Here is a 25,806-nt window from a genome sequence, read left to right as displayed (position 1 = left end):
TAAAGATATTGCCTGGGAGATGAGGGCTTAGCTCAGCTGCTGTTAAAATTTCAGATATTCCCCTCTCACACTTAAGAAAGCACAGTTAAGTTTACAAGTCTGCAGAAAGCAGAGAGACGTTCAGAATAAGGAGATGGACCAGAAAGGTATTTTGGATCCAGTACTTATAATTTACACACCAATGACATATACAGCATAAAGACAAAATATACAGATTTTCATATATATACACAAATCAACACAGTGCACAAGTTCAAGTTATGTTACAATTAAGTGTACAAGTTTAAATATGGCTTTATAAACTAGTAGTAATAACAGTGCTAAAATAACATCTCATGTAATTTCATAGACAAACAACATAATGCAGCTATAGCATTGAAGTCCTCATGTAGCAATGTGTTATTTCATTTTACTAACAAAACCTTGTACACTGTATATAGCTGGATGTATCCCTACTCCAATATCCACACACACACACTTTATTCTGGCTAGATTACACATCCCAATGATAAAAACCTAGGGGACCTGCATTTCTCAAGTATCCTGAAAAATAAAAACCTGTACATTCTAAGAAAGATTCATCATAAGAATAAAACTGAAGGAAGAACACACACAAACACAGTGCCCAGTGAGAATATCATCACAACAAGTGAAGCTTAAAAAGCACTCTTTTAATAGTTTAAAAAACAAGGGTCACATCTTGCTYGTCTTACTCCAGGAAATAGCCCCAATAATGCAAATTTTTAAGTGAGGGTAATTAGGCACAGGAATGAGAGACGCAGTAAATCCTTGGTCACTTGTAACCTCAGTAGGAAATGCTGGCTCTACTGAAGCGTATGGCACTTTCGTCGGTGACTGCAAAGGCAGTAGAATTCATTTGTTTTGTCAAAATTAAATACCTTTCGAAAGCATATGCTCCAGTTGAGCTTTAGGTTGTTGAACTGAGTGTGGAAATCATTAGATGAAATCTTACAATCTTTCCTATGCATGAGTCAAACTAAATGCCTGTAATGTTCTTCTCTGGCCTTAAAAATTTGTGAGTAGGGCAAATAGGATGTGGTAAGAGTTTAGCACTCTGGTGACACACTGAACATTTTAATCAATTAACATTCCTGTGCTGTACACAGATATCCCATTTATTTTCCAAACTCATCAGGAAATTGCAAATACCTCAGCTGAAAAGTACTTTACGTTACCAAGTATAGAGAAGGGATGAAAGAAAAACTCTCCACGATGACCAAAGAGAGGACTGCCCAAAACTGCTGCCGAAAAGTAGTCCCAGTATTCTCTGCTAATGCAAAGCTGTAAAAACTAAACTCAGTGGCCTGGAAATTAAATACCGCCCCCCATCTCCACACAGCCCTAGCCATCAGGCATACAGTGTTGGAGATCTCCTTCCCTCCAGAAGGGCACCAACCAAACACAAAGCAAACGGTACCTCACTGGAGTAYCTTCATCAATCAGCTTGAAGCTGAATTCACTGTAACGCTTTATTAAAAGGTTCAGTMCAGAAGGATCCCTTCCTTTTCCTTTCCTTTCATCATAAGGACAGAGCTCCATAGTGCAAGGACAGGATGACAGCATGTTGACTGCATTACCTGATGAACAGCTGCTAAAAGTAGACCCTTCTCTGTCCATGTAGCACTAATGAATACCTGAAGCAAAGCACAGCACACATGAATACTAGTAGCACTAACAAGCTACTGAAAACCACTGTGGTCATTCAAAGGTATCTTTAGTCATTGTTGTCCATGGAAGATTAGACAACATGACCTGGATATTCCTTTACATCACAGTCACTGCTATGTATTGGCATGATCTACACTTAYACTGTCTATCAATTTTCGTATCCCGCCTACCGGGCTGTCCAACATAATTCTGTGTTTAATGAGCATTTATTTTGATCCTATGCTTAACTCATAGTTTTGCAGTATTTGGGGGTGAGATGGGGAGGTTATGTTAAATAGCTACTTGTCAGAACAAAAATTCAAATTATTATTCAAACATCTAAGGGCAATATTCACTTGAATTCACCCCCTTCAAATTTCACTTGGTGAGCTGCCCTGCATAAATCTGCACATAACACACTTTTCCAGCAGGCAATATTTTGTAAGGCTTAGTATTTGACAGATACAACCCTTTCAATGAAAACAGTATGAAACTGTCATGATTACTTGAGCAGACATCATTGACAAAAGGAAATTTGTGCCTGAACTGCTGCTGCAGAAATATTTCAGGCAATATTTTTTCAAAGAGAATATAGATCTACAGAGACATTGCCATGGTTTTAAAGATCAAAATGTGTGACTTGCRGTGTTATAATTGGAAGGGAACAGTCCTCTGTATCTGAAACATCAGGTTTGGTTTGGTTTTTACATCAAGCACCACATCTGTASAATTTCTGTAGAACCTACACATCCYAACGTCTGTGTTTTCCYACTGACTATACTTGGTAACAATGAGCTCTGCTGACAGAGCCAGTGATGCTGATACTGATAAACAAATTCATTTTGACATGACAGAGTGTTACACAATCAGACACTGCAATTCATATTAAGAAACAAAGCAGAATGTTTTAAATTTAACTTTACTGGAAGTGTAGGGGTTTCTTTAATTCTCATTTGCCAAACGAGAAAAAGACTCATGATCTATCCTCTTAAAACAGCATTATAGAAATAAATTTATTATTYAGCCTTTGATGGTATTTAAAATGAAGTAACAGGGAGATATTGTTGCCTCTTAACAGTAATGAAGATAGAGACTCCAGCTTGCAAATAAAGCATGGCTCCGATAAGGTCAGTGGAATTATACTTGCAAAATACTAGCCTGAGATCACAGATTCAGACTGTGTCCTTTACTGGGGATCTGTCAGTCAAAAACCTTCCTGCATCCCATAGTCAGTCTCTCTCATGCACACATGCTGCCTCCACCTGTGCCCATCCAAAGGGTATAAAATGCCTCCTGCGACATTTTGGGAAGGGATGGAGAGAGTGGAGGTGGCATGCTGCACCAGCTTTCCTTATGTGGGGACTATCTATAGGGTTCTGCCCCAAATCGGACTGAGGGATGCATCTGGGACCCAAACCAAGCTCAGATCAGGTGAACAACAGGCCAAGACAATAACCACTCTCCCTGCATACGCGCTGGCTGCTCTGCACTCATTCCTGGGCATTACAGATTATGAGGCTCCATCTGAATACCAGAGGTGAAGCCTCACGGTACGAGCCACCAGAAAAGACTGCAACTGCTGTGCAGGTGGCACACTTAAGTGCTGGAAGAAAAGGAGCCATGACTTTCTCAAATATCTCAAAGCCATTCAACCCTCACAACAAAGGTCTTTGAACCCTTCTAACGTCACTCCGTAATGAGCCATTTCCATAGCAGCAGTAGGATGCTCAGCCAGACAGAAATCTTTTGCAGTCAATGTCATCTTGGATCTAATGTCATGGACTCCTTTGCCCTCCAACTCTGGTTTTAAAAGGCCATTAAAACTCATCAGCTAGTCATGCTGCAGTCTGGGACTGCCTGGCTCTCACCACTACCGATGCCTTATTTCCCAGTGTCCCAGTCAGTTTTGTGGCCAGGATCTCTAAGGAACTTAAAATGGACTTACTTGCAATTTTGAAGAATAGGGCATCAGATCCATGAGGGGAAAAAGGAAAAGGAAAAAAAAAAAGGAGGGGAAAGTGCAGGAGGGGAAAAAGGAAAAAAAAAGAGAGGAAAAGATTTCTCTGAAAATTTTCAATGCTGTATCAAGACTAAGAAAATGTTGCTCTTTGGCAAAATTTTGGGAGGTTTAAAAAAGTTGTATTTCTGTTGCACAAAACTCTTGTCTTCGCTCACTTTCTCCACGCAAACCATAATGAATTACCATTTCCTTTATTATTGTTAAAAATGTAAAATTTTTTAAAAAGCTTTTTCAGAAGTATTTTGCCAAAGCTAGTTTTCCAAAGAAAAAAAGCTTGGATTAAATCCTTTTAATTAAAGTCTAACAGTCAATATTTGTTTTGGACAGGATAAATTAACCCAAAGGTTTCCCACCAAACCTTGACGGTACACTAGACTTATGTTTTCAGAAAGAGACACAGATTTGTAATTTCACATCTACATTGAAACACAGCCAAACACAAAAATACAGACTTTTTCTAGAATAACTGTCTTGAGGAGAATGTTACTAGTTTCTCCTTTAAAATAACCTGAGTAATTCCTAAGAAATGGAAGGCATGTGACATGCTATAAAATACATTCACCTAACTGATTAATAAATTGAAAAATCTCAGTTGACAATAAAAAACTGCTTCTGCTTTTGTAATCCTTTTGGATCCTTTCTCTTATTTCGTTTTACTTTTCGAAAACAAAATGTGTTACTGCACTTGTCAGAGTCAAGTTAAGCCACTATCGAGACATACTGATTATTCAAAAATGAAGCAAAAGCAAAAACTGTACTTGTGAATATAACTGTAACATCACTGCAAGCTTTGACACGACAGAAACGTTAACTGAAATGATACTGTACCAGAGAGGAATGCTGCAACATGATCCCAAACCAGCAAAATCTCTGATTTTGCAGAGACCATGATGAGACCCAGCTCATCTAACCTTTCTTCTCTCCCTCATCCCTTCTATATCACTCTTCTGTGGCATTTCAATCTCTTGCCTTTTAGCTTCAGAAATATCTTAGGGTTCAGGTACTCACCTGAGGTTAACAACGAAGTCCAATTTCCCTTTCTATCCAGGGTGATTTCAAAAGATACTTCCAAGGTGGTTATCACAAAAGACATACTATTAGCTCCTTCAAACACTGTTACTAATGTTACATTCTTCCCATTCATGATTGTAAAAACAACCAACTGACATGAGGACTTCCTGCACTCACAGRACACTTCCTGGTTGTCAGGATCTAGCTAGGAACTCAGGCTTGCTAGGATCATCTCGATTCTGGTCCCTGCTCCAAAAATCATTTATGCCTTCTACACAAATATAGTCACTGTATAAAATGCCCTTGGAGCAGAACCCAGAACTCGAGAGTAGATGGCAACCAGACAAATCTTCACTGGGACATCAAATCCCTTTTTTGGATCCTGTCTCATCTCCGAATTTCTCAAAGAAGTAATTATTCCTCATGCAGTCTTAATGGTTACACCGGAATCTACTGAAACAACAAACCCACTGACCCAAATTCTGCCCTAAATTACATCAGCCTCAATCCAGTGAGAGCCCAATTCACACTGTTGCAAGCAGGCTTTAAAAGCTCCTGACCCCCATAGCTACGCATGCAAAATTAAGGCTTACTTGTGTGCATACAAGTTGAATAAATGGATCTTCTCTTCTCATATTATTTGCTTTCCTTGGAAACAATGAATTCTGCAAACTCTGAACTGGATTACCAGGCATAAATATATGCGCACCATAGAAGGCCTGAGCATGTAAAGCAAGTGTGACACTCCTGGAATCAAGTCTGAGCTATTTCTGAACACCCTCACAGAGCAGTCGCTTGCACTGGATTCAAATAATACCAGAAACATCAGATTTTATGCCCATACTGAAGAAATGACTTGCTCATGCTGTATGAACATGCCCAATGAGACCTACCAGAAGCCTATAGCTTTAAAGGCTTTTACTATCTGAAATGCTATTCCAGCAAGTATTCCTCACAAGATGTGACAGACTTCAAGTGATTTTGCTTCTTCCATCTTTATTCTATTATATAAATGAACAAATAAATAAATAAATAATTCACAAAGATACAAGCATGAGAGAGCAAAAAAAAACCTTTTTAGTACTCCAGTCACTTGGAATAAAAGACTACAGAATTCTTTTGATTTTTTCACTCTCCTCAACATTGGGAAGACACTGAGAAGAATATTCTTTCTCATTCATCTAGACTCAGTGCTACATAATAGCACGATATTTATCAAACAAGCAAACCCAGGAACAAAGTTTTGAGCTACCCATTGAAAAACACTTCAGATACTGGGGAAAAGACAATGACATGACACCAGATTTGCACTGCTTCTATGTCTGCTGCTGTGTGCAGCCACACGGAATCAATCTAGCCGAACATACTTGGAAGAGTAAAATTATGTTACTGATTCCTGGTTAACCTATATTTTGGGGCTTCACAAACATCACTGCCACAGGTGTGCCAGCCTAGTCAGTTTATAAAGAAAACACTGCCCCCTGAACTCAGGCTGGTCTTTTAATAGCTGAGACTTTACTGTTGGCATGTATCTGCTGTACTCTCCTAATGCTGAAAAGGTCGAGAAAGCACAGCCTTCAAATATAGAGCTTTAAAGCTCACTTCATGGATAAACAAACACATGAACATTTTAAAATAAGATTTTTCTTGATATAGATCCCTTTTATTCAGAATACCAGGACTGAAATTTTTGTAGCCAACACCTGTCCTGATGTCTGTGAAGTTTCACAGGCATTTCAGACCATCACCTCTGTGCTTTAAAGGTAAGACCTAACTTTGTGTGCCCTACTCCTGTGCTTAGTTTGCTGGGAAAAGTCCCAAATAAATGGACTATATCTTCCTCCTTCTCATTTTTGATTCATTTTGCAAATGTTAATCACTCATGACAATGGAGATAGATCATTGACTGGAATTTGGCTCTAAGGAATTGCATGGGGAATTTAGGAAACGTAGGCAAACACACACACATCTCGGACCACATCAGCTGTCTGCCTTCATTGTAGCAGCCCCCGTGCACGGAACAGAGATGGGCAGTCACTGCAGAATTGTCCCTCTGCTTTCAGAGCCACAGCTAGCTCTCTGCTTCCCCAGAGTAAGCATTCTCCTATGTAGGAGACACTCCACCAACTATGAAAAGATCCCTAGAAAAAGAGATTTTATCTGAAAGTGTTGAATTTCCTCTGCTTATTTCAAACTCCAGACTATCAAGACAGCCAACAATTTATATTSCAAGGCATTTATCTGTCTCGTCTCTTCCCAGAAACCATGACACAACCAACATTTATAAAATTTTTATTGAGGGAGCCTCATTGATGTAAATCACCAAGAAAGCTAAAGTTAAAATATTTTTAAAGGGCCATTGTCCAAGTTTGYAGGCAAAATATCTGATCTTATTCGTATGTTTACAAAGACAAAAATTGTCCTTATTTTCCATATGYTTTTTTTCTGCTTCAAATCAATCAGTCAAGGCCAAACATCACTAGTGTTCATGCTTAACTTCACACAGGTGAGTAAATCCAATAAATTTATTCTGACTTCAAACCTGCATTTAGGGAGACATGAACACAAGGCACATCAGCACCTGTGCAATGATTCTTGATTTGGTTTTCCAGATTCACAGACGTGCTAGCAAGGATACCTTAAGATCAATTCAGATTACTACTTCAGCACCAGGGAACCCTCACCGACTGTAGCACTGACACAGCTGTCTACCACAGCTTGCTCCTATGCACTGCCTTTAAGAATTGCACATTATAAAGCCCGCACAATGCAGGACATTCACTGAAGCACCTTCCTAGCCAGCTCTAAAGCATCTGATTGCCTGGGCCAGCATCTCGCATTTACACAGCATCCCAGACCTAGAAGCAGCCAAAATGGTTTTTCAAATTTTACATGTTAAGCACCTACTCCTGAGATGCACTAGACTTTTAGTAATAAATCTCAATTCTTTAGCAGTGTCTGGCAAGAGCAGACAATAGACGGTGCCAGAAAGTAAAAACATAATAGTTATTCAAAACATAGAGGATATTTAGGTGCCTCAGGCAGGCTTTGGCCAACACACTGTCCAGATGAGCGTTTGGGAGATTATCTATTAAAACTAACATTTTTCTTCTGAATAAAAACATTCTAGAACAGARATTTCGAACTTCTGCAAAGAACAAGAAACATTAAAAAGTTGCCTTCTTTAGCAACATGTTTTCCTCCTGCTTTTCTCAACCGTCTCCAAAATAACTAGGAGCACTTTTTTCCTGCATACATTCTGCAATAGCACGCACCCAGAATATAGGAAGCCATCAACTAAAAGCCTCCCAAAACTTTGCCAAATCCATATTGCATCATTTTTTACTTCCAAGGGAGAAGCGTGTACCAGTAACTCTTTTTCCCTTTTTGTTCTCAGCCCATTTCTGCAAAGATAACATCTCAACACAAACCAGCTCTTAAAAATACTCCACTTCTTGAAGGATTCTCCCACCTGATTTTGGAATCCGTTTTACAATAGGAGTAAAATGTAGATTGAAAAGTACCATTGCCCTCCAGTCCTCCAGTTTTCCCATGTGTGTTTTAAATAACTGTTTACCTTGGTTCCATCTGAACAGTTACACAAAATGAAATAAGGTTGAAATAGTCCAGGTAGCATGTGATAGCCATATCAAGCACAATGATCTCTTCCAAAATGGTACAAGCCTCTTCAAAACCTGGAGAAAAAAATATATCAGACTGATCCCAAGAAACAGCATGTGTGCAAAAGGGGAGATGCTTGTACACATCACTTGCATTGTTCCTGATCTCGGCAGTCATCCATGTCCACATCCGAATCAAAGAGGGAGTGTCCAGTGTAATCTGTGTCGGGGGTATGAGAAATGCTGTTCTCTGTCCCTTCTTCATCAAATGTTTCTGTCCTTGAATAAAAGCTGAAGTCCTGCAAAGGAGAGTGAGTCTTGCTTGCTTCACTGCTTTCCTCAGATTCATACAGAGTATTATCATCATCATGGTGCCATTCTGGCCAAAATTTCCTCCTTATTCGTTCACAATACATAGCAAGGTTAATCAGTTCACCTGCAACACAACAGACTCCAGTAAATACATCTAGTCACTAAGTCACCATGACTTGCCTTCTGATGTGGAAGCACTTTAAAGATTTTTGGAAATAAATTAGGCAAGTTCTTTCCAAAGAGRCATCAGAAACCTTGTTTCAAAAGGCCAAGATTCAGCCAGTTCTTCGTGACGCTGCTTATAACTTTAATGTAACTAAAAATACGTATTATTAACCTACCTACAATAAGAAGGGTTACACAGAAAGAAACATAAATACGTGTAGCAAAATAACGATCCCAAATTCAACCTTCACAGAAATTGTTCAAGAGAACAAAATTCTAGTATTACAAGTTGTTCAAAAYAAAAATTATTGCTCATTTTGCCGGAACTTGGTTTCCAAAGACAGGATTTTTCCAATTCATATATGCAATATATGCAATTTATTTATTTATTAAAATATACTGAATTTGGATAATGGTTTGGTTTTGCACCACCAGATGGCAGCATTGCCCACACGATAAAATTGGCACTTTAAGATTTTTATGTGGTCACTGGCTCACCTTTCAGTATTTCTAGCCCACGTCAGTATACTATGCTTTACATTTATATATTCACATATGTTAATGAGAGTGTGCTTAGTCAGAAGAAACTATAAGAACTTCAAAGAAGAACAAAGTAGTCACAGCACATTCAAGGCAATGTGTATATGTATGTGAAACCAGAACTCTCAATACAGCACAGCACGAGCAGCTGTATGAGTAGAGTCATACATACTGCCTGGGGTATTTACATTCTTTATCATCTATTTATTTTGGTCAACAAACATAGTATTTCTTCTTGGAATTCATGGACTCCCCAAAATTTTAGCTGTGATTCCCTCAGAGGTCAGAAGGGAAAAGGACTGCATAGACAATATTTATGTCCCCATTAAACAATCTCAAGTATTTTTAGCTCATGCAATGTTTTAACAATAAGCAAGTCTATGCTTCCTTTAGTAGCTAGCTATTTGTTGCACAGAATAGATCTACAGATAATAYTCAATCCTTTTATAACTATTTCATGTCCTTCTCCTTAGCTCTTCCCACTTTTCATACTGTCTGATTTTATTCTGAAAAAGGATGCCAAGATGGTTCCACTGGGCTTTCACATGCTTTTATCACTCCACAAGAAAGGAAAAGAAAAAAGTAAAATTAAATTAAAAAAAGGAAGTACGCTGGCTGCCAATTCATGCAAAAACACAGTGACTCCAAAGTCAGGCTGGATTCTTTCCTTATTCTGTATCTTTATTAATAACAAAGGCTCTAATTTCAGTGGAACAGCAGAACCCACAGTTCAATGAAACTACTCAGCAAGATCTGGCTCACAGCAGTACTTCCATCTTCTAACACACCTTACTAATATTCATTCCTTAAAGGAATTCAGTCTTTGCTATGTTAAACAGGAAAATCATTAAGTACAGGAATAGAAACAGTTACTATGTATAATATTAAGGTGAAGACAAACAAGAATTGGAAGAGAAAACATTATAAAATACAAATGTTATATCAAAGGCAAAAACAGCCCATGATATAGTTCAAGTGCTCCTGTAATCTTCAAATGTGCTTACAAGGTGCTCCAAGTTTAAACACAGCAAATGCCACCGTGTGATTTTCATCAGAGATCATTTAAACTTTCTTACCTTTGATTAGTCTCTCTGGTCTAGTCCCTGGTAGTGTCCACATTGCCTGTGCCAGATGTCCAAAGACAGTGGCATCAACAGTGGAAAGCTTTGGTCCCATAATATATTTCTTGTCACCTATAAATACAATAGCAAACATTTGTGGAATGCCTGTCACTTTTCCCCAGTACAAAAYTGGATCTTTCCCTGACTACACTTTTAACACATCTTTTTACTGAAAYGATTTAGTTGAAAACCTTTGTGCTCCTTAAGATATAAGGATTCAAAGACAGGGACTTGATATCATTCAAAAGCTGTTCTTTGAGGTGAAATTCATTTTCCGGTTTCCCCCTGTGTCCACCACTTCCATAAGTAGGCCAGTTATAGAGCAACTGGCCAAATAGCCTCCYCTGCTCATCACAGCAGGCAAAGGATACACACTACACTAGTTCTGCTGTGTTTAAAATCTTCTCTGCAACCAGCAGGTGCTTGAAAGCATGATTTCCTTTGGTGTGGATTCAGAATCATTCCCATGTTGAATGCACTTGCGGAAGGAAGATAGTCACACCCTGCACCTCCCATGCGCGCTGATCCAGTTTCAGGTCATCCCTCCRATCATGCTGAAATTGAAAGTGGTACCCAAAGCTTTCCTCTCCCAGTGCTTTTTCAGATCAAAACTGATGTTATCAGTAGGAGTGGTAGTTACTGGAAAAAACGCCAATATATCTAAAAGCAGGACAGAGATCTAGGCAGGAATAAGCAGCCTGGAGCTTTCAAGAAGTTCGCTAAGGACCTTCTCACATGATATGTTGCTCTGACTATTGCGACAAGACTCCTCCCTTTCCCTCTCCCGAAAACTATTTCCAGTTTCAGCCCTAATATAGATACAGTGTGCCTGTGAAAGATACCAAAATGAGAGCCCTGGAGAGACTTAAGAGACAAGCGCCCCACAGACAACAGCAAAGTAGGTTTTCCCCACACTACCTGAAAACATCCCACTGCCTTAACTACAGAAAAAAAGAAGGTATTTTGCTCTTAGTTCCTCTAGCCTTGAACAGTGTGATTTGTCCCACAGTTGTAGCCCTGTAAAAAAGTCTTGATAAGCACATTGCCTGGACTCYCCTCTATCATCAGTCAAGTTAGTATCTCTTCAAGTTAGGTGGTGAACTAGCCCATGCCCTGGCAGTGTTCATCTCCTGCTGACCTATACTGGGACCCCAGGCAAAGATTAGCCCAGATATCTACGGTGTGAGCAGCTAAAGCTTAGCAAGATGAATTTTCCTGTCAGGGCCATGATTCAAACAGCTTGAMGAGGTGCCTCTGTCAGCAGTGAGAGAAATGGTAATTCAGGCTGCCCACTCATTAGCAGTCCCACAGACCTGCTCCCTATGGGGACCAGAGAGAGGTGGATGAACACCTGCTGCAGACAGCCTTACTCTAGCCTTTTGCCACTCAACACAGGTCTCCAAATCAAAGGCAACTTTATGGCGTTTTACCTTACTTAAAGAGTGCCTCAGCAAGCACAAAAAGGAGACTGCCAGCTCATTTCACCTACCACCAGTGCAGCTCCCCCTGACCTCTAACCGGCAGGAACCAAAGAACAGCATTTTCATCAGGTGTGCAGGTAGGCAAACAAAAACAACCACATGGGAACATCCTGGTCCACAGGCTACAAGCAAGAGAGACATCTGCCTGTTCTGCATCGGTATCCTGCCCAGCTCTCTTGGGAGCTGACCACCATGAAARGTCCCAGGTACACAGTACAAATAAGTGGGTAACTAAATAAGATAAGGAAGAAAATTACATTTCAAAGACAGCATTACCAAGAAAACATGCWGTGTAAGTTTGCYTCTTCAGCACAGGCACTGAAACTTRAGCAAAGACCCAAAYAGAACATACAAATGAAACATGCTGTATTTTAGAGATCAGGTTAGAGGATTGAATTGTCCCTCCCTYGGCCCATAGCGCTATAAACTCTGAGATGTGGCATGTAATTGAATTCTCCAAATCCAGTTATGCCAGCTCCCTAGAACYTTCTTCCTCTGTCTGATATAAACTGCCTGCAATTCAGTGGGTTATTAAATGTTAGGGTTATCAAGTGGGTTTAGAAAAAACGTCCAGCAGTAAAACGCAGCAAATTCCAAATTACAGTACAACCAAGCCTGTTATCTCTCTGTACTATAAYGTAACAAAGAAGTGCTCAGGAATAAGCAGTAACTTTCTATAGCATGTCAGATGCAATTTTAAAATAGAGTAAACTCTCTCCAACTCTTCATAGCTTCATTATCTRTTTCCTGAAAACTATGTAAAGGGTAAATGTTGAAAGGATATTTTTAGTATTTATGTGGTGCCTAGCACTCACTGATCTCAAACACAGCTCAAAAATTGGTCCCCAAACCACAGATATATGCTATGTAAAATGCCATTTCACTTGCCAACACTAGGAAAATTCAAAACMATACAACTGAGCTCCAGACTCAGCTCATAATGATGATGTGCTTGGAAGTAATACAGCATTTTAGATGTTGCTTCAACTAAGGTGAGAGCTGAGCCATCCCYTTCTCCTGTAAATAGAGCAATTCCATGTATACAACACCTCTTTCTTTGAAGGGAGTGAAAATGAAGGGGAAGAAGACGACATAAAGCTGTGCTTCCATAAAACAGTAAATCTGGTTATAAGTCATCTCACAACATCCCCACATATATTTAGTCCTACCAGCTCAAATCTACTTACACAATTTTCCAGAGTAATTTTTCCCCAGATTTTCTGACAGATCAGGTATCATCTCTCAGTGTCTACTTTTATGCTAGATTACACAGTGTCCGCCCTCTTAGARGTGGTATAATGCTACTAATCTTAAAAGCACTTTACTGTATCCCTTGGCTAATGCTACAGAAGTGCAATCACATGACCATGCCTGAGCTGGATCACATGTGTACTGCCCAGCAGTATGGCAGTGCAAAGGTCCAGTGTTTATGATCACATGCGCCACAGGATTAAAAAAGAATTGGCACTGGGTCAAGAAACCCCAGCCTGAGGTGTCTACTCCTGCCGTAGGACACCCGCATGCAACCAATTAATGTGACTCAGGACTATGGGAGACCTGCACCCTTCCAGAGTAGCCAGGAGGGCTACAGCAGGGCATTTCAAACAGCATTAGAGGCTTACAGCCAGGGTAACCAAATCAAACCCCGTTTCAGCCCTGAGCACTGCTGCCTTCCACAAAACACTAAATGCCCTTCAGAAACCAGCTAAGGCAGCCACTGCCCCACAGCTCCTAATGCAGAGTCCTCCATTACCCAAAAGCCTGACACCAGCAGCCAGGTAAGAATGCTGAACAGGGACCAAAACATTCACGGACTCTGCCTACCCACTTGCTACCTCTAAATAATTACCAAAATACACATTTTTTATATTGCAAGTCCATGTAACCATATGTCCAGATCCCCTCTCTTCCCTGCCTACCCTCTCTTAAATCAGCAAATTAAGCAATCAGATCTTCTTCCTAATTAGCTGGTACAGTTTGGGGGGCAAAGGCTGTATTTTTTATAGATTTAACAGGCACTTTCAGCAAAGCCTCCCACTATCACTTTTCAGCATAAAGGAACATTACACTTTAAAATAACCACAAATTTTACACTCCCTGTCTACCTCTGTATCAGAACGGCATTTAGGGTTCTCACACTGTACACAGGTTGTATGACTATGAAAGACTCAAAATGCCAAAACTTGAGCATGAAATCACATTGGTAGAAAAAAAAAATCCCAAAAGAATTAGACATTCAGCCTACTGGGAAGCTGCTGCAGTCAGTTCTAAACTCTCACCCCAGAAGTTTTTTTCTATCCCTTCCTTCCCAGAGCTTTATAATTACAACCTTTAAGACATGGGCCTACTTTAAAATGTTTAGTGGGCTTGATTTGGATCAGGAGCAAGAACAAAAGTCTCCTATGTGATACAAGAAACTACAAAATCGGCAGTTTCCTTTAGCCTAATGGGGTATTTAACTATTCGTAACACCTGCTGCAACTCTGATGGAGGCTGAACAGCCCACCTCTATCCTATGGACCTTCCTAAGAGCAGAAAKGTCTGTTTTTAAGCCTCTGATTTCATTCATGTGCCTGCCACCCCGCACGCACACACCTTAAACGCTGAGCTACTGAACTCTAGCTAGCCCTCTATCACCTCCCACCCTCTACCTGCTCTGCTTACTAACAAAAAGCAACTCTAACAAAAACTCCCCTCCTGTGTCTGCCTCTTTGGCTCCGATGCCATCTGCACTGCTCTAGCCCCACAGAAGGGAGAGGGTCAGGAATACCAAGTGTGAGAGCACTGTTTGGCCCACACAGTACCCACAGCAGAAACACTAAGTACAGAGAGGTTTCTTAAATGGACCTGGCACCTGAATTTCAGTATTCAACACCTAAGGACACATTTAGGACTCGGCATTTTGCTGCTGCACTCCCTGCCTTCACTGGCGTGCAGCTACCTTGTAGATCAAGGTGGAGCCGAGATCGCTGGAGGCTGGCAACTAAGGTCTCCTGGTAAGTTGTAAAGTTAGACAGGCACTTACCGCAAAGCTCATGGATGGATGGATCCAACACAAGGTTCATCATCTTCTTACACGTRAAGCTGAAGTTGCATTTGAGCTGGCTTTTCTGCTCACAGTATACAACCAACTTGTTCATGGGTACATTTGTCCAGACCACAGACCAGGACCATGGAGCTATGCTATTTTCCAGTTCAGCTCAGCTCTGAGATAGCAAACACCGCCTACTTCTAGACTAGTAAACAAAATAGGACCAAGGCACAGAATTCAAGCACTAGCCCAGTCATTCAGACTGGGTATTTTTGCTATCATGCACCGGGTGAAGTTTCAGGTAGTGTCTGCGCACAGACTGAAGATATGTCAGAGGCCATTCCTAATAACTGGTTTAGGAAGTGCCTCCTTTTTTATTGCTGAGTTGCAGGGGGAAACAGTGGGAGTTCAGACCGCTGCAAACAAACCGTGTTGGGCCACTTGGTTTCAGGCCAGAGAGCAGTCCCTGTTCAGCCTTATTTAGAAGTTAGGCAAAGATGTACTCTTTTTACTGAGAAAAGCAGGAAATATGTTACAGAGAAATGCAATGAATGCTGCCTGCACCCAGGGAGTCACAGCATGGCAGCTGGGCCTCCCTCAGGAGTCAGCTCAGTGTAAGGATAGCAATGCCGAAAGAAACTCCACTTCCATCTGCATTGCAGTCCCCAGTGCCTGTGTTTATCTCAGGTCTTCCACTTTAACTTCACTGACCTAGATACAGTCTAAGGATCTGAACCACACTGAATCAGGCACAATAAAGCCCTCTGGGATGAGAGGCATGTTCTTCACTCCAGCTTTACTTTCTCCAATGCCCCGTCTGACAGTGCATATTAAAACTCAGATTCAGAATCCTGCCATGATGATACATGACTATCAGGTATAAGGTAAATATAATTTTTAAACAATACAAGGAAAATGTATTTGCAGTTTAGAGACTGCAGGATAGAGTACAAGATGATACCAGTTGGGTGGGGTGGTCCACCATAGAAGGATTAGTTCTAATTCTCATTTTTTTGAGAGACTTGGAGGAGTCTTAAGGAAACAGGGAAAAGGGGAGAAGAAAAATGATGATTCTCAGAAATGGAACGGAAAAAAACATTGTTTCTGGGAATGTCAAAATGAGTGTCACAAGACCAGACAGCTGCCAAGTTATCACTCTCTAGAAGCAGCTCTTGCAATTTAARAAAGTTATTTGCACTCCCATGTGTATTTTTTTCTGTTAAAAAATAGAGAGCACTAAATTAATCTGATATGCCTGATGACTGGCAGCTGCAGTTTGATACATGCAGCTACTCTGCATTATAGACATCCTTTTCAAGCTCTTAATATTGCCCCCCTAATTAACAGTCAAAATCTCAACTGCTTTCTCTTCTGGGAAAACACATGTGCACATATACGTGGAAAGGAATCTGCAAAGACTCTTCTGCAGACACTAAGCTGATTGACTACCATTTCTTAACCCCAGTGAAACAGGAGAGTCTCCAGTGAGGCTATAAGTCACTCACCCCACTTCCAATCCCCACCCCAGGATACTATGTGGAGGCCACAATTACCTAGACAAAACCATGAAGAGCTGGTTGGATAAAAATTTTAACATATTGATATTAGTGGAAAAATCAAGGCAGTTACAGAAGATTTGAAAAATGCACCAATAATCAAAAGGGCAAATACAATTTATGTGAATTACTGAACACTGACTAATCTGACATCCATTTCAGAGAGGAACACGAAAAAAAGTGCACAAGATTCAGCTGGTAGAGTAGTAAAGTAACAGGAATTCAGCAGCTGTCCATCAAGATTTTTTTTTTWAATATGCAAGGCACAACATTCTCATCAATAATTTGAAAGTAAATACAAATGCCTGCTGATAACATATGTATCATAGAGTTAAAAAACTGATACAGTGGCAAATAAGACAACCAGGACAGTCACAAACTGGGCCACTACAAGCGAAATAGTACAAGTATGAAGATATATATCTAGAAGCAGGGAACAGAAAGCATATCTAGTGAATGGGAGACAGATAAAGACAGTTCAGGGATGGGGGGAGGTTGTTTTGGTTTGGGCATTTTTTGTGTGTTCAACAGATGAAGAAAATACATTATGGAGATATCTGAAGACTTCCACCTGCTTTTCCCACCAACAACAAGATTGAGAGATAATTTGATTATAGCATTTGTCTTTAAGAGATGATAGAGGCCACCCGAGAGTCTGCAGACAAATTTCTATTTAAAATGGGCAGATTTTGATGTGATTAACAGCTGTCACCAATCGCTAATGAAAGCGGTGGCATCTCCAGCTCTTGAAATCTTCAAAACAAAACTGGATGCCTTTCAGCAAGACAGGCTTTATCCAGAAACAAGACACTGGCCTCCAGAGAGAAACTGAACGGTCTGATTCACAGAGATCTGTCTAGATGATTTAATGATTCCTTTCAACCTTAGACTTTAAAATCTGACCATCGATGTAGACTCCAGAGACAGAAAGATGCAGCTAGATCTGGGGGACTGCCTGAAAAGTAATTATAGAAATGCAAACTCAGTAATGGTTACAAATAGAAAAGGGTTCAGTTCAATTTGTCATATCTTCATGACTTCTGTAGGACCATCTGCTACACAGTGAGGGCTAAGCTGACTCTGAGTACAGCTTTACTCTTAGCTCTAGTACATGTTTATGGACCAAGGGAAAGATCAGAAAACTAAGAATGATCAGACTAAGCTACTGAAATTCATCTATCTTACCACAGTCTGTAATTTGTGCAGTACTCAGCAGTATGAAGAAATTGGGTGTGGGAGATGCACGGGAGCACCCTGACCACTCTAAACAAAGAAATCAAAGGACTCTTAACAGTGTTCAGGAATTGTTTCAGTTTTCTCTTGGAAACTATGTATGTATGTGTACTCCTGGCAGATAGGGATGACTTTATATCCACTGTTGCTGAAAATCCCTTAGCTCAGCCTGTCAAGACTGTCCGGCCAGAACCAGCGGGCTCTGCTGAACTTACAAGTCATAGGTCAAACCTTCTCCAGCTCCCTCACAATGTGATGTATGTGGGATCTATCCACATGCTGCCAGCCTTGAAGTCTCTTCCTTCCCTTTTTCGGCAAGCACTTAGTTTCTGCTTTCTGCTGAACTATCTTCACCCTTGCTTTTCCCATCCACCCTACACTTACCTATTTAGAGCATATGCAATCTCTCCTCCCTCTATAGTGCAGGAACAGTACAGGAATGAGGACAGGGCTGGCAGACATCTTTCCGACCATCTGCTCAGCCACCTCTTTAGAAGAATCATAACTGTGAGCAAAGTAACTATGCAGCTACCACCTCTCTTCATTTATGGCTTAAGATTACTCAGTGCTCTCTGTAAGTATGTAGGGATATAGGGAGAGACAAGCTCAAAGAAAGGKACAATCTTCCCCAAACTATTTCCTCGAAATTCTGACTTTACACAAAAKCATTATGTGATTAGAGGTCTGCAGGCTGCAAGGTGTGAAGCACGAGGTAAACAGCTTTGGTACACATTTCAGCTTCGGCTACACAACAGAAAAGTGTTCCACATGGTTCTAGCCCAGTGAGGTCAACCTTAAGACTAACTCTAAAGGATCCACCCACACTAATCAACAAGCCTGAAGCCACGCTTGTTGTTATCATTATTCTGATAACATAGACCCATCTCCTCCAGCAGCTTTGAATAAAACTGCTAACTAACACCAACCAAATACGACACACGCTAGCTCATAAAAATAATTTCTGCAAAGGATTTTCAAACCACAGCCTCATAATGATCCATCAAACAGTCATGAGTTCCATTAAGAGAAACGAGATTCCCCAGAGTATAAATAAGAGGTTTCATTTCCAGAACTGAATACTGCATTTCCCTAAATTCACATAGCAAAATGCTGTTCCAAAATCACAGGTCACATTCTGTTGCTCTACATAGAAATATCAAGTGCTTAGCAAAGAAATCAGATGGCACATTCATCCCTCTAGGAACACAATTTAGTAACAAGCAAACAGCAARGAAGGAAACACTGTCCCTGCAAGAATGAACCTGACACTGAATTACAGCACTAAGGTGTATTCCACCTATGGACAAAAGTGAGATTATTTGTGAATGTGGGAACAAAACGGGAGGTTTTGCACAGGCTGACAGGAAGCATATGAAGTCCATCTAATCATGCAGACAAAGGATTAGGAAGAAGCAGAATGCATGTAATTCGTTGTACATTACCCAGAAGGCCTGCTAGAGATCGCATGTCTTTCTCCATCAGGGTGTATATCTCTTCCTCAGAGAAGCGGCCAATGCCATGGCCGTACATTTCCCGTTTCACAATCCCTTTTGTCAGATGGCAGAGAATCCACTTCAGCAAGTCACTAAAGGGGCCACACACTGAAATCATCTTTCGTGTCTCATGGAGATTCTCCACCCACTGGCAATATGCTAAAGTCCTGGAAGGATGGGAAAATAAGTTATAAGAGTGCAATACCCAGACAGCCTATCACCGCTACTCAGTAGCTCTCACAGAAGTTAGACAGCGATACTCAATACTTAGCGTTCATTGCCCTGATGGAGAGCTAGTTTCTGGTAAAATGCAGACCTTGATGGCAACTCACACTGTCAGTGAGAACTCTAGATACTGCAACTGGTTTTCCGACACTTATACAGGCTGCCTGGTGTTTAGTCTCTCAAGAGGTCACAACTTCTTTAAGGAAAAATGAGGTTCCCACTGAAACATAAATAGGGYTGCAAAATTTTGCTAAATTACAGTAACAAAATGCTGTGTCAAACAGATTTATTAGCTGAAGACAGTCAACAGGCTGCACAGACCTGAGCAAGTGGGAACCCTTTCCTACTGACCTACTCCCCCCAGTTTCYGCATGACTGAAACTTATCAATGAAGCAACCTTGCCCCAAAATAAATATTCTTTTAACAGGCATTTTTTCAAAAGGTCTCTGCTCTCCACAGAAACTAGCAATGACACAACCTTTACCAAAAAAACAAAAAAAAAAAGCCCACACACAGTTGAAGAGTTCATTGATAAATTAGTTATCTTCTGTATTTTTTCATCTCCTGAAAATGATGTTGATCTTAGATGGGATATATTTCTAAAGGACTTTGTTGTATTTCAGCTTCATTGAATGGCAAACATATTATTTTGAAAGAACTCTTCATCAAAATTCTTTTTAACCAGCTAGAATTTTTATTTCCTAACATGAATTTTTATTCTTTATTGCTCCAGCAGGGAAAGAAAAAACTGGTTTATTGCTGTTGCTAGCTAAGAAACATAGGCAAAAAGAACTAATAACTCTTCTAACATTTAGTATCTTCCAATAATAGGCATTATGAAGAAACAAAAGAGACGATGCAACTTCTGTCACTAATTTCACAGGAAATTGGAAAAAGCTAGACACATCTCCAAGTAAATGAAACAACTATATGAAAGCCAACAGGGCCTAAGAAACATTGGGAGTTTATAGCCATTATTTTATGGTATTTTAAGCAGCTTCCAAACTGAAAAATCTAAAAGTGGACTTGCACATTTGAGACTGTAGGAAAACAGGTTCACAGGGATACAATGAACAAGTGACATTACATATAAAAGTTGAAATACCAAAAATTGCAATATTAATGCAATATTAATGCAATATTAAATGCTTGAGTTTCCAAGATGATCAGAACTCAGTTTTTCTAATTGACTTTGGTTTTAATCACTGCACATATTTCTAATCTGATGTTATTTCCTTAGTGTCTATGCTGATCACACAATTTAAGAAATAAACAAAGCAAAATCGTCTGGGGAACTCCTGTATATTTCTTACACGTGTTTAWTAAACTCCTGTATGTCATAAACAGAAGCTGAATTCAGCACTCCGATCACAAAACAAGTACTTCTACACCACGAAGAAGTTCTAATCTTTTAAGAAGCTGTTTTATCACATTCTTTGTGTGTTAATTACCATTAGCATGAGGTAAAAGGAGACTATTTGCCATAACAGCTTAAAAAAAAAAAAAAAAAGCAAAATTTACAGCTCAAATTTACAATTCCAGCAATGCAGAGTATGAAAGGCATTTTAAATTCTATTATAAATTGTCTGCTACAGGGAATGTCTTCTACTCATTGATCTCACTAAGTTAGTAATGGCGAGGAATGTGTATGTTTTGCTGCAAATGCATAAACAATAAAGAACAAAAGTGTGCCTGCTATGTTTTTGATGTTTTTTTTTCCCTCAACAAAATTCTCCACAACTTCTTGTATCATATTAATATGACAAAAACATTCCAATGACATTTCATACACTTCAATACAACCTTTTGAATAAAAATGTTTTACATTAGCCTTCTTATTTTTCAAAATAATGCATTATACTGAAGTTGCTGGGTGAGTATCAGCAAAGTAGAGCTTGAGACAATGCCAAATTTAGAAAGGGGCACCAATGCAAAAGGAAGAACACAGAGCTAGCAAGCAAAGGAGTAAACAGGTAGTGAAATATTGGAAATACTAACTTTAGCTAAGAGATGAGGTGCAACACTGTTCTGCTCCGGCAACAGATATAGAAGGTAAAATACAAATTAAGAAAGACAGAAATAAAACTGGGCTGAAAGTGCACAGGTCTTTGATAATGCAGAACATTTCAGAGCTACTGTTTCACAGGTCTGCGAAAGGACAAAATCTCTTGAACAGACASAACTTTTAACAGGAAGAAAGAATCTGATCTTGATGCTAACATTAGGAAATAACTACAAGTATTTTCTATAGCTGTCTGCTATTATTTGTATTACTTTAATAAGCTAAGAAAAATCTATTTTCTAAACACACTGTTGTGTGTCTCACTACAAGAACACTCTTTCCCCAGTACATATGAAATCAGCTTCACCTGGGAATTCTGCAACACAAACTAGTTGCTTTAAGACAACAGAACTGGCCACTGGAAGAAAAACAAGACCAGACAAAATAAAACAAAAAAGAAGTGAGGACACTYTGCTAGAGTAGTTCAGAAAAATCACTACAGTCGCACACAACTAGTTTTACCCTGTAGAGCTGCCATGACTATTGTTCGGCCTGGCTCTCACCAGTTAGCTGGCACTGCACCAAGAATAATCAACCATGTCTAGGACAGCTTTAATTTAGGGCGACAGGATGAATAAGGTTTCCCACAAAGCCAATTAGTCTGTGCTGTAAAACAAAAATACATTTCCCTAGTGCTCACTTGCTAGCTCTGGGGTAGAAAATTTTTGGATGTGGAAGAGGCAGAGACCAGATGAAGTGTCTGACAATCTGAATAGYGATGCAGTGAAAGCAGAATGCCACTGGATTTAGGTATTCTTGTCTAGCCTAAACTGTTAAACATAGCCTTAGACGTGTGCCTGTCGCTTTCAATGAACAAAGTTGTCACAAGTTCCAAATCTCAGGTTTTCATGGGTGAAGAAACCCAYGAAGCTAACCGGACAATCACCAAGTTTATTCCTATAAATCTATGGTCCTGAGCACAGAAAAGCAAAGTAGGGTCAGATTTACAGACAAAGTTAAAACCACTTTTAAAACTGGCTTTACCAGGCACTTGATCAAAATTATTATATGCAAAGGTAGACTATTCTGTCCTTCCCAGCAAAAAGAGCTCCTCTGTATTTAATCCCACACATCATCCCTCTGCCCCAGGTTATCTAAATAGAATATTATCAAAGTTATGAAAAAGTTAAGAAATGCCAGAAATCAGGTAGTCTATGTAACCTAATTCAGCATGATCATATAGTTTTCAGAGTTAGTAGTTACGTGATCATATAATTATTTGAAACATTTGCCTGAACTGAGGGTTTTTGGAAATTTTAGAATTTCCATTTGTGCCAGAACATGTGTACAAATCTTAAGAGTACAACTACAACCATAACACATTAAAGAGTAACATTACAGGGGAGGAGCAAATCTGAAGTATAACAGGAGCTTTGGCCTCATCATGAAAACTAGAAGAAGGGACGGAGAAAGTGACTCATCAACAGTAGCTTTTTACCATCCCTAAACTAAGATTTAAAAAAAATACCAAGGCAAGGGAGAGGTGTTCAAGGTGATGTGAACTGGAGGCTATTTTTCCCATCTAAATCCTGGGTAAAGTCAAAGTATGAAGGCAGGAATTTCTCAATATATGAAAGGATTCTAACGAAGTCATTCAACAAGCAGCTGTAGAAACCCTGCCCGCTGTGCAGCTTCTCAGARTAAATGACTTTTAAGATGCTAGCAGTATTCAACACTCATCACTGCCAACAGCGAGAGAGACAGCACTATTATAATTATCTTGATGTATTTAAACATCAGTTATATCACATTTAATACATGACAAGTTTGAATTTCAAAGTCAGATTCACTTATATTATCATATCATGCTTTTCCTGTTCTTCAAACACTCACTGCACAGGCAGCTTAGATGAGGTAAGAGGTCATGTTTATATGGTCTTCTTGCAAGACAAAACAAACAATGAGTTGCATAAATATATGTAAAAAAATCACTAAGGTTGTGTTTGACAATACAACTAACCAATCTAACGGGTTAGATTGGCTAAACTGTATATTCAAAGCTTTATCTTCACACTAATGTTAACGTCTGAGATCCCTCTCCTAAGATTGAAGTGTTAAAAAGCATTTGCTAGCTACGGCCAGCCKCCCAAGCACTAGGAATTTCCAGAGTTCACCTGGTTTTTAATGTTTGCAGTACTGACTAGCCCAGCGTGCAAATATCAGAAAGAATCAGAAATCAGGCATCATCTGGCCTTTCTTATACAGAAAGTCTGATCCCATTAAAGAGCAATGGATACACCACAAAGTCAACACTTGAGCATCCTGAGAGTGACTGTGTGGCACCCAGCTGATACCTAACAGCCCACTGATTTCTGCACATGGCTGAGATGGAAATGACCCAGGTTAAGATTTCTGCAACTCATATGACCTGAGCACAGATCCAAGACCTTAAATAAGAAACCACTATCTGAGCAGCAGAATCAGTTTGCCTCCATCTCTTCCCTGTTCACTTGGCCTAATACCAACTCATCTTAGCCGGCTTTTTCTTCTGTATCAGTCAAGCATAGAAAAGGCCTAATAGTTGGCATTCTCCAGGGTCAGGAGTTCCAGCACCTGCTCCGAGTCACTCACACATCCCAGGGATGCGCTCTAACACCTGTGCTAACACAGGTATGCTCACTCACCGTCTTTCTCTATGCCCCCTGCCAGACGTTGCAGCCTAACCCCTAAGGGCTCACAGGCTGAGATTCACCAAAGCCCTACCTTGATCTCAACTCTAACTAAAGCAGCAATTTCTATCTTTAAAAGGTACCAAGCAATTGGAGCTGCTGCTGAAGATAAGCTCTTAGCTCAGCTGAAACTAAACATTTCATGAGGAGATGCTGACCACTCATCAGGATCAGTTCCATACAGAGACAACACACAAGATGTACTTTGCTTCTTCATTCAATAAATGTAATACTGTATTATTTATTTATGATTAAACTACTTTGCATGCTGCTGGCAATTAAATTGCATTAATCACATTTTATATCATAGCCCTTCTGCAAATAAGAGTTAAAAAATCAAGGGCAATCTATCACTGTCAACTTCACCACTGTGGGATCTGCAGACACCAAACGTAAACATCTGCTGGGAAGGGGAAAGATTCAATCAGCAAYGTGAAAGAACTYCACCATCATGAATGCAGTTCTGTCAGGTAAAAAACTCAGTCTTGCAGAGATAAGGTCTGATTTTGTCTTGGTGTAACTACATGATGGTCAARGCTGTTTTTTTTCACGAATTGCATCACACATGTGTGACGTCCCATCATTCTGGCCTGCGGGTTTTCCCCCTATAGAGAATAGGCGCAGCGTAATCGCATCAATGTAGCATACCTCTTGTAGAGCAAGGATATAAAACAAGGATATAACACAAGCCAAGGATGCACCTTAGTGAAACTTACACCTAGGATGAAACAGAAAAGGCCACACAGAAATACACCCAGATACATCTTAATTCTTAATTTTTAGCTTTGTCCATCTTTTTCAATGCCATCTCTCTGAATCAACACTTGGATTTGCAGTACCTCCCCCCTACCTCCCTTGTTTCGTGCTCAGTGGCCAAGTCAGCTCAGTGGGAGTGTGGCTGGACAGCCAAGAGCTTCACAAAGGAAAGAGTGATTCTAATTAAGACATGCAGTATGTGTGTATGTTTCTTATCAATAATGTTACATTTAAAGCAGCAAGTCGGCAGACCATGAAACAACCAATATTAAGGCAAGGAGATGGAGCATTAGGGGATTAAAAGGCCTTATCTTCCCTTCAACAGCCACATTAATTAGAAAAAAAGAGCAACAAAAAAAAAATCTCATTTGCAGGCTACCTAAGTCTGGGAACAGTAATTAGACTTTTGAGGATATGTCACTACAGATTGGGTATAATCGAAAAAGGTCAGATTTTGGAAGGGAGAGATTATGTTTCTAAGCCACATCATTTAAATCTGTCTACTAAATGCTAAAATTGTTCCCAGAACACTACAATGACTTGAAGAGCTACACGTACACATATTGCTGTTCATCTTCAACAAGAAAAAAAAAAACACAGGCAAATATAGTCAATTTAGATCATACTTTTTTTTAAGATAAAAAGYGTAACACAGATGTTAAGACTTAGTAGAACACAGGCTTAAATGCATGCTTGAAAGCAAACTATTGGAAAAAAGCCTTGTGCCTGTAGAGGTATCCAGTGCAGAATCCAAGATACAATGTCCGTGCTTTACTTCTGTGAATCCACTTTTGAAAGGACACTTAAGCAAGGAGTGAAATGTAAAGGGTGACGGGGGGGGG

General features: G+C 39.9%; 1 protein-coding gene across 1 annotated transcript in view; it reads right to left on the bottom strand.

The window, feature by feature from the left end:
* Nucleotides 1–136: 136 nt before the first annotated feature.
* FAXC (failed axon connections homolog, metaxin like GST domain containing) overlaps nt 137–25,806 on the bottom strand; it is a 33,602-nt gene continuing 7,932 nt past the window's right edge. The window contains exons 3-6 of the mRNA XM_085306941.1: nt 19,201–19,418; nt 10,413–10,529; nt 8,474–8,755; nt 137–8,394 (exon numbers count right to left, since the gene is read on the bottom strand). Of these exons, the coding sequence (XP_085163067.1) occupies nt 8,273–8,394; nt 8,474–8,755; nt 10,413–10,529; nt 19,201–19,418 (739 nt within the window). The 3' untranslated portion in view covers nt 137–8,272. The remainder of the gene's footprint in view (nt 8,395–8,473; nt 8,756–10,412; nt 10,530–19,200; nt 19,419–25,806) is intronic.

The sequence above is a fragment of the Rhea americana genome, unplaced genomic scaffold (genome assembly GCF_003343005.1).
Source record: "Rhea americana isolate MKP2758 unplaced genomic scaffold, rheAme1 scaffold_25, whole genome shotgun sequence".
Lineage (NCBI taxonomy): Eukaryota > Metazoa > Chordata > Aves > Rheiformes > Rheidae > Rhea > Rhea americana.
This window is presented reverse-complemented; position numbering and strand designations above follow the sequence as displayed.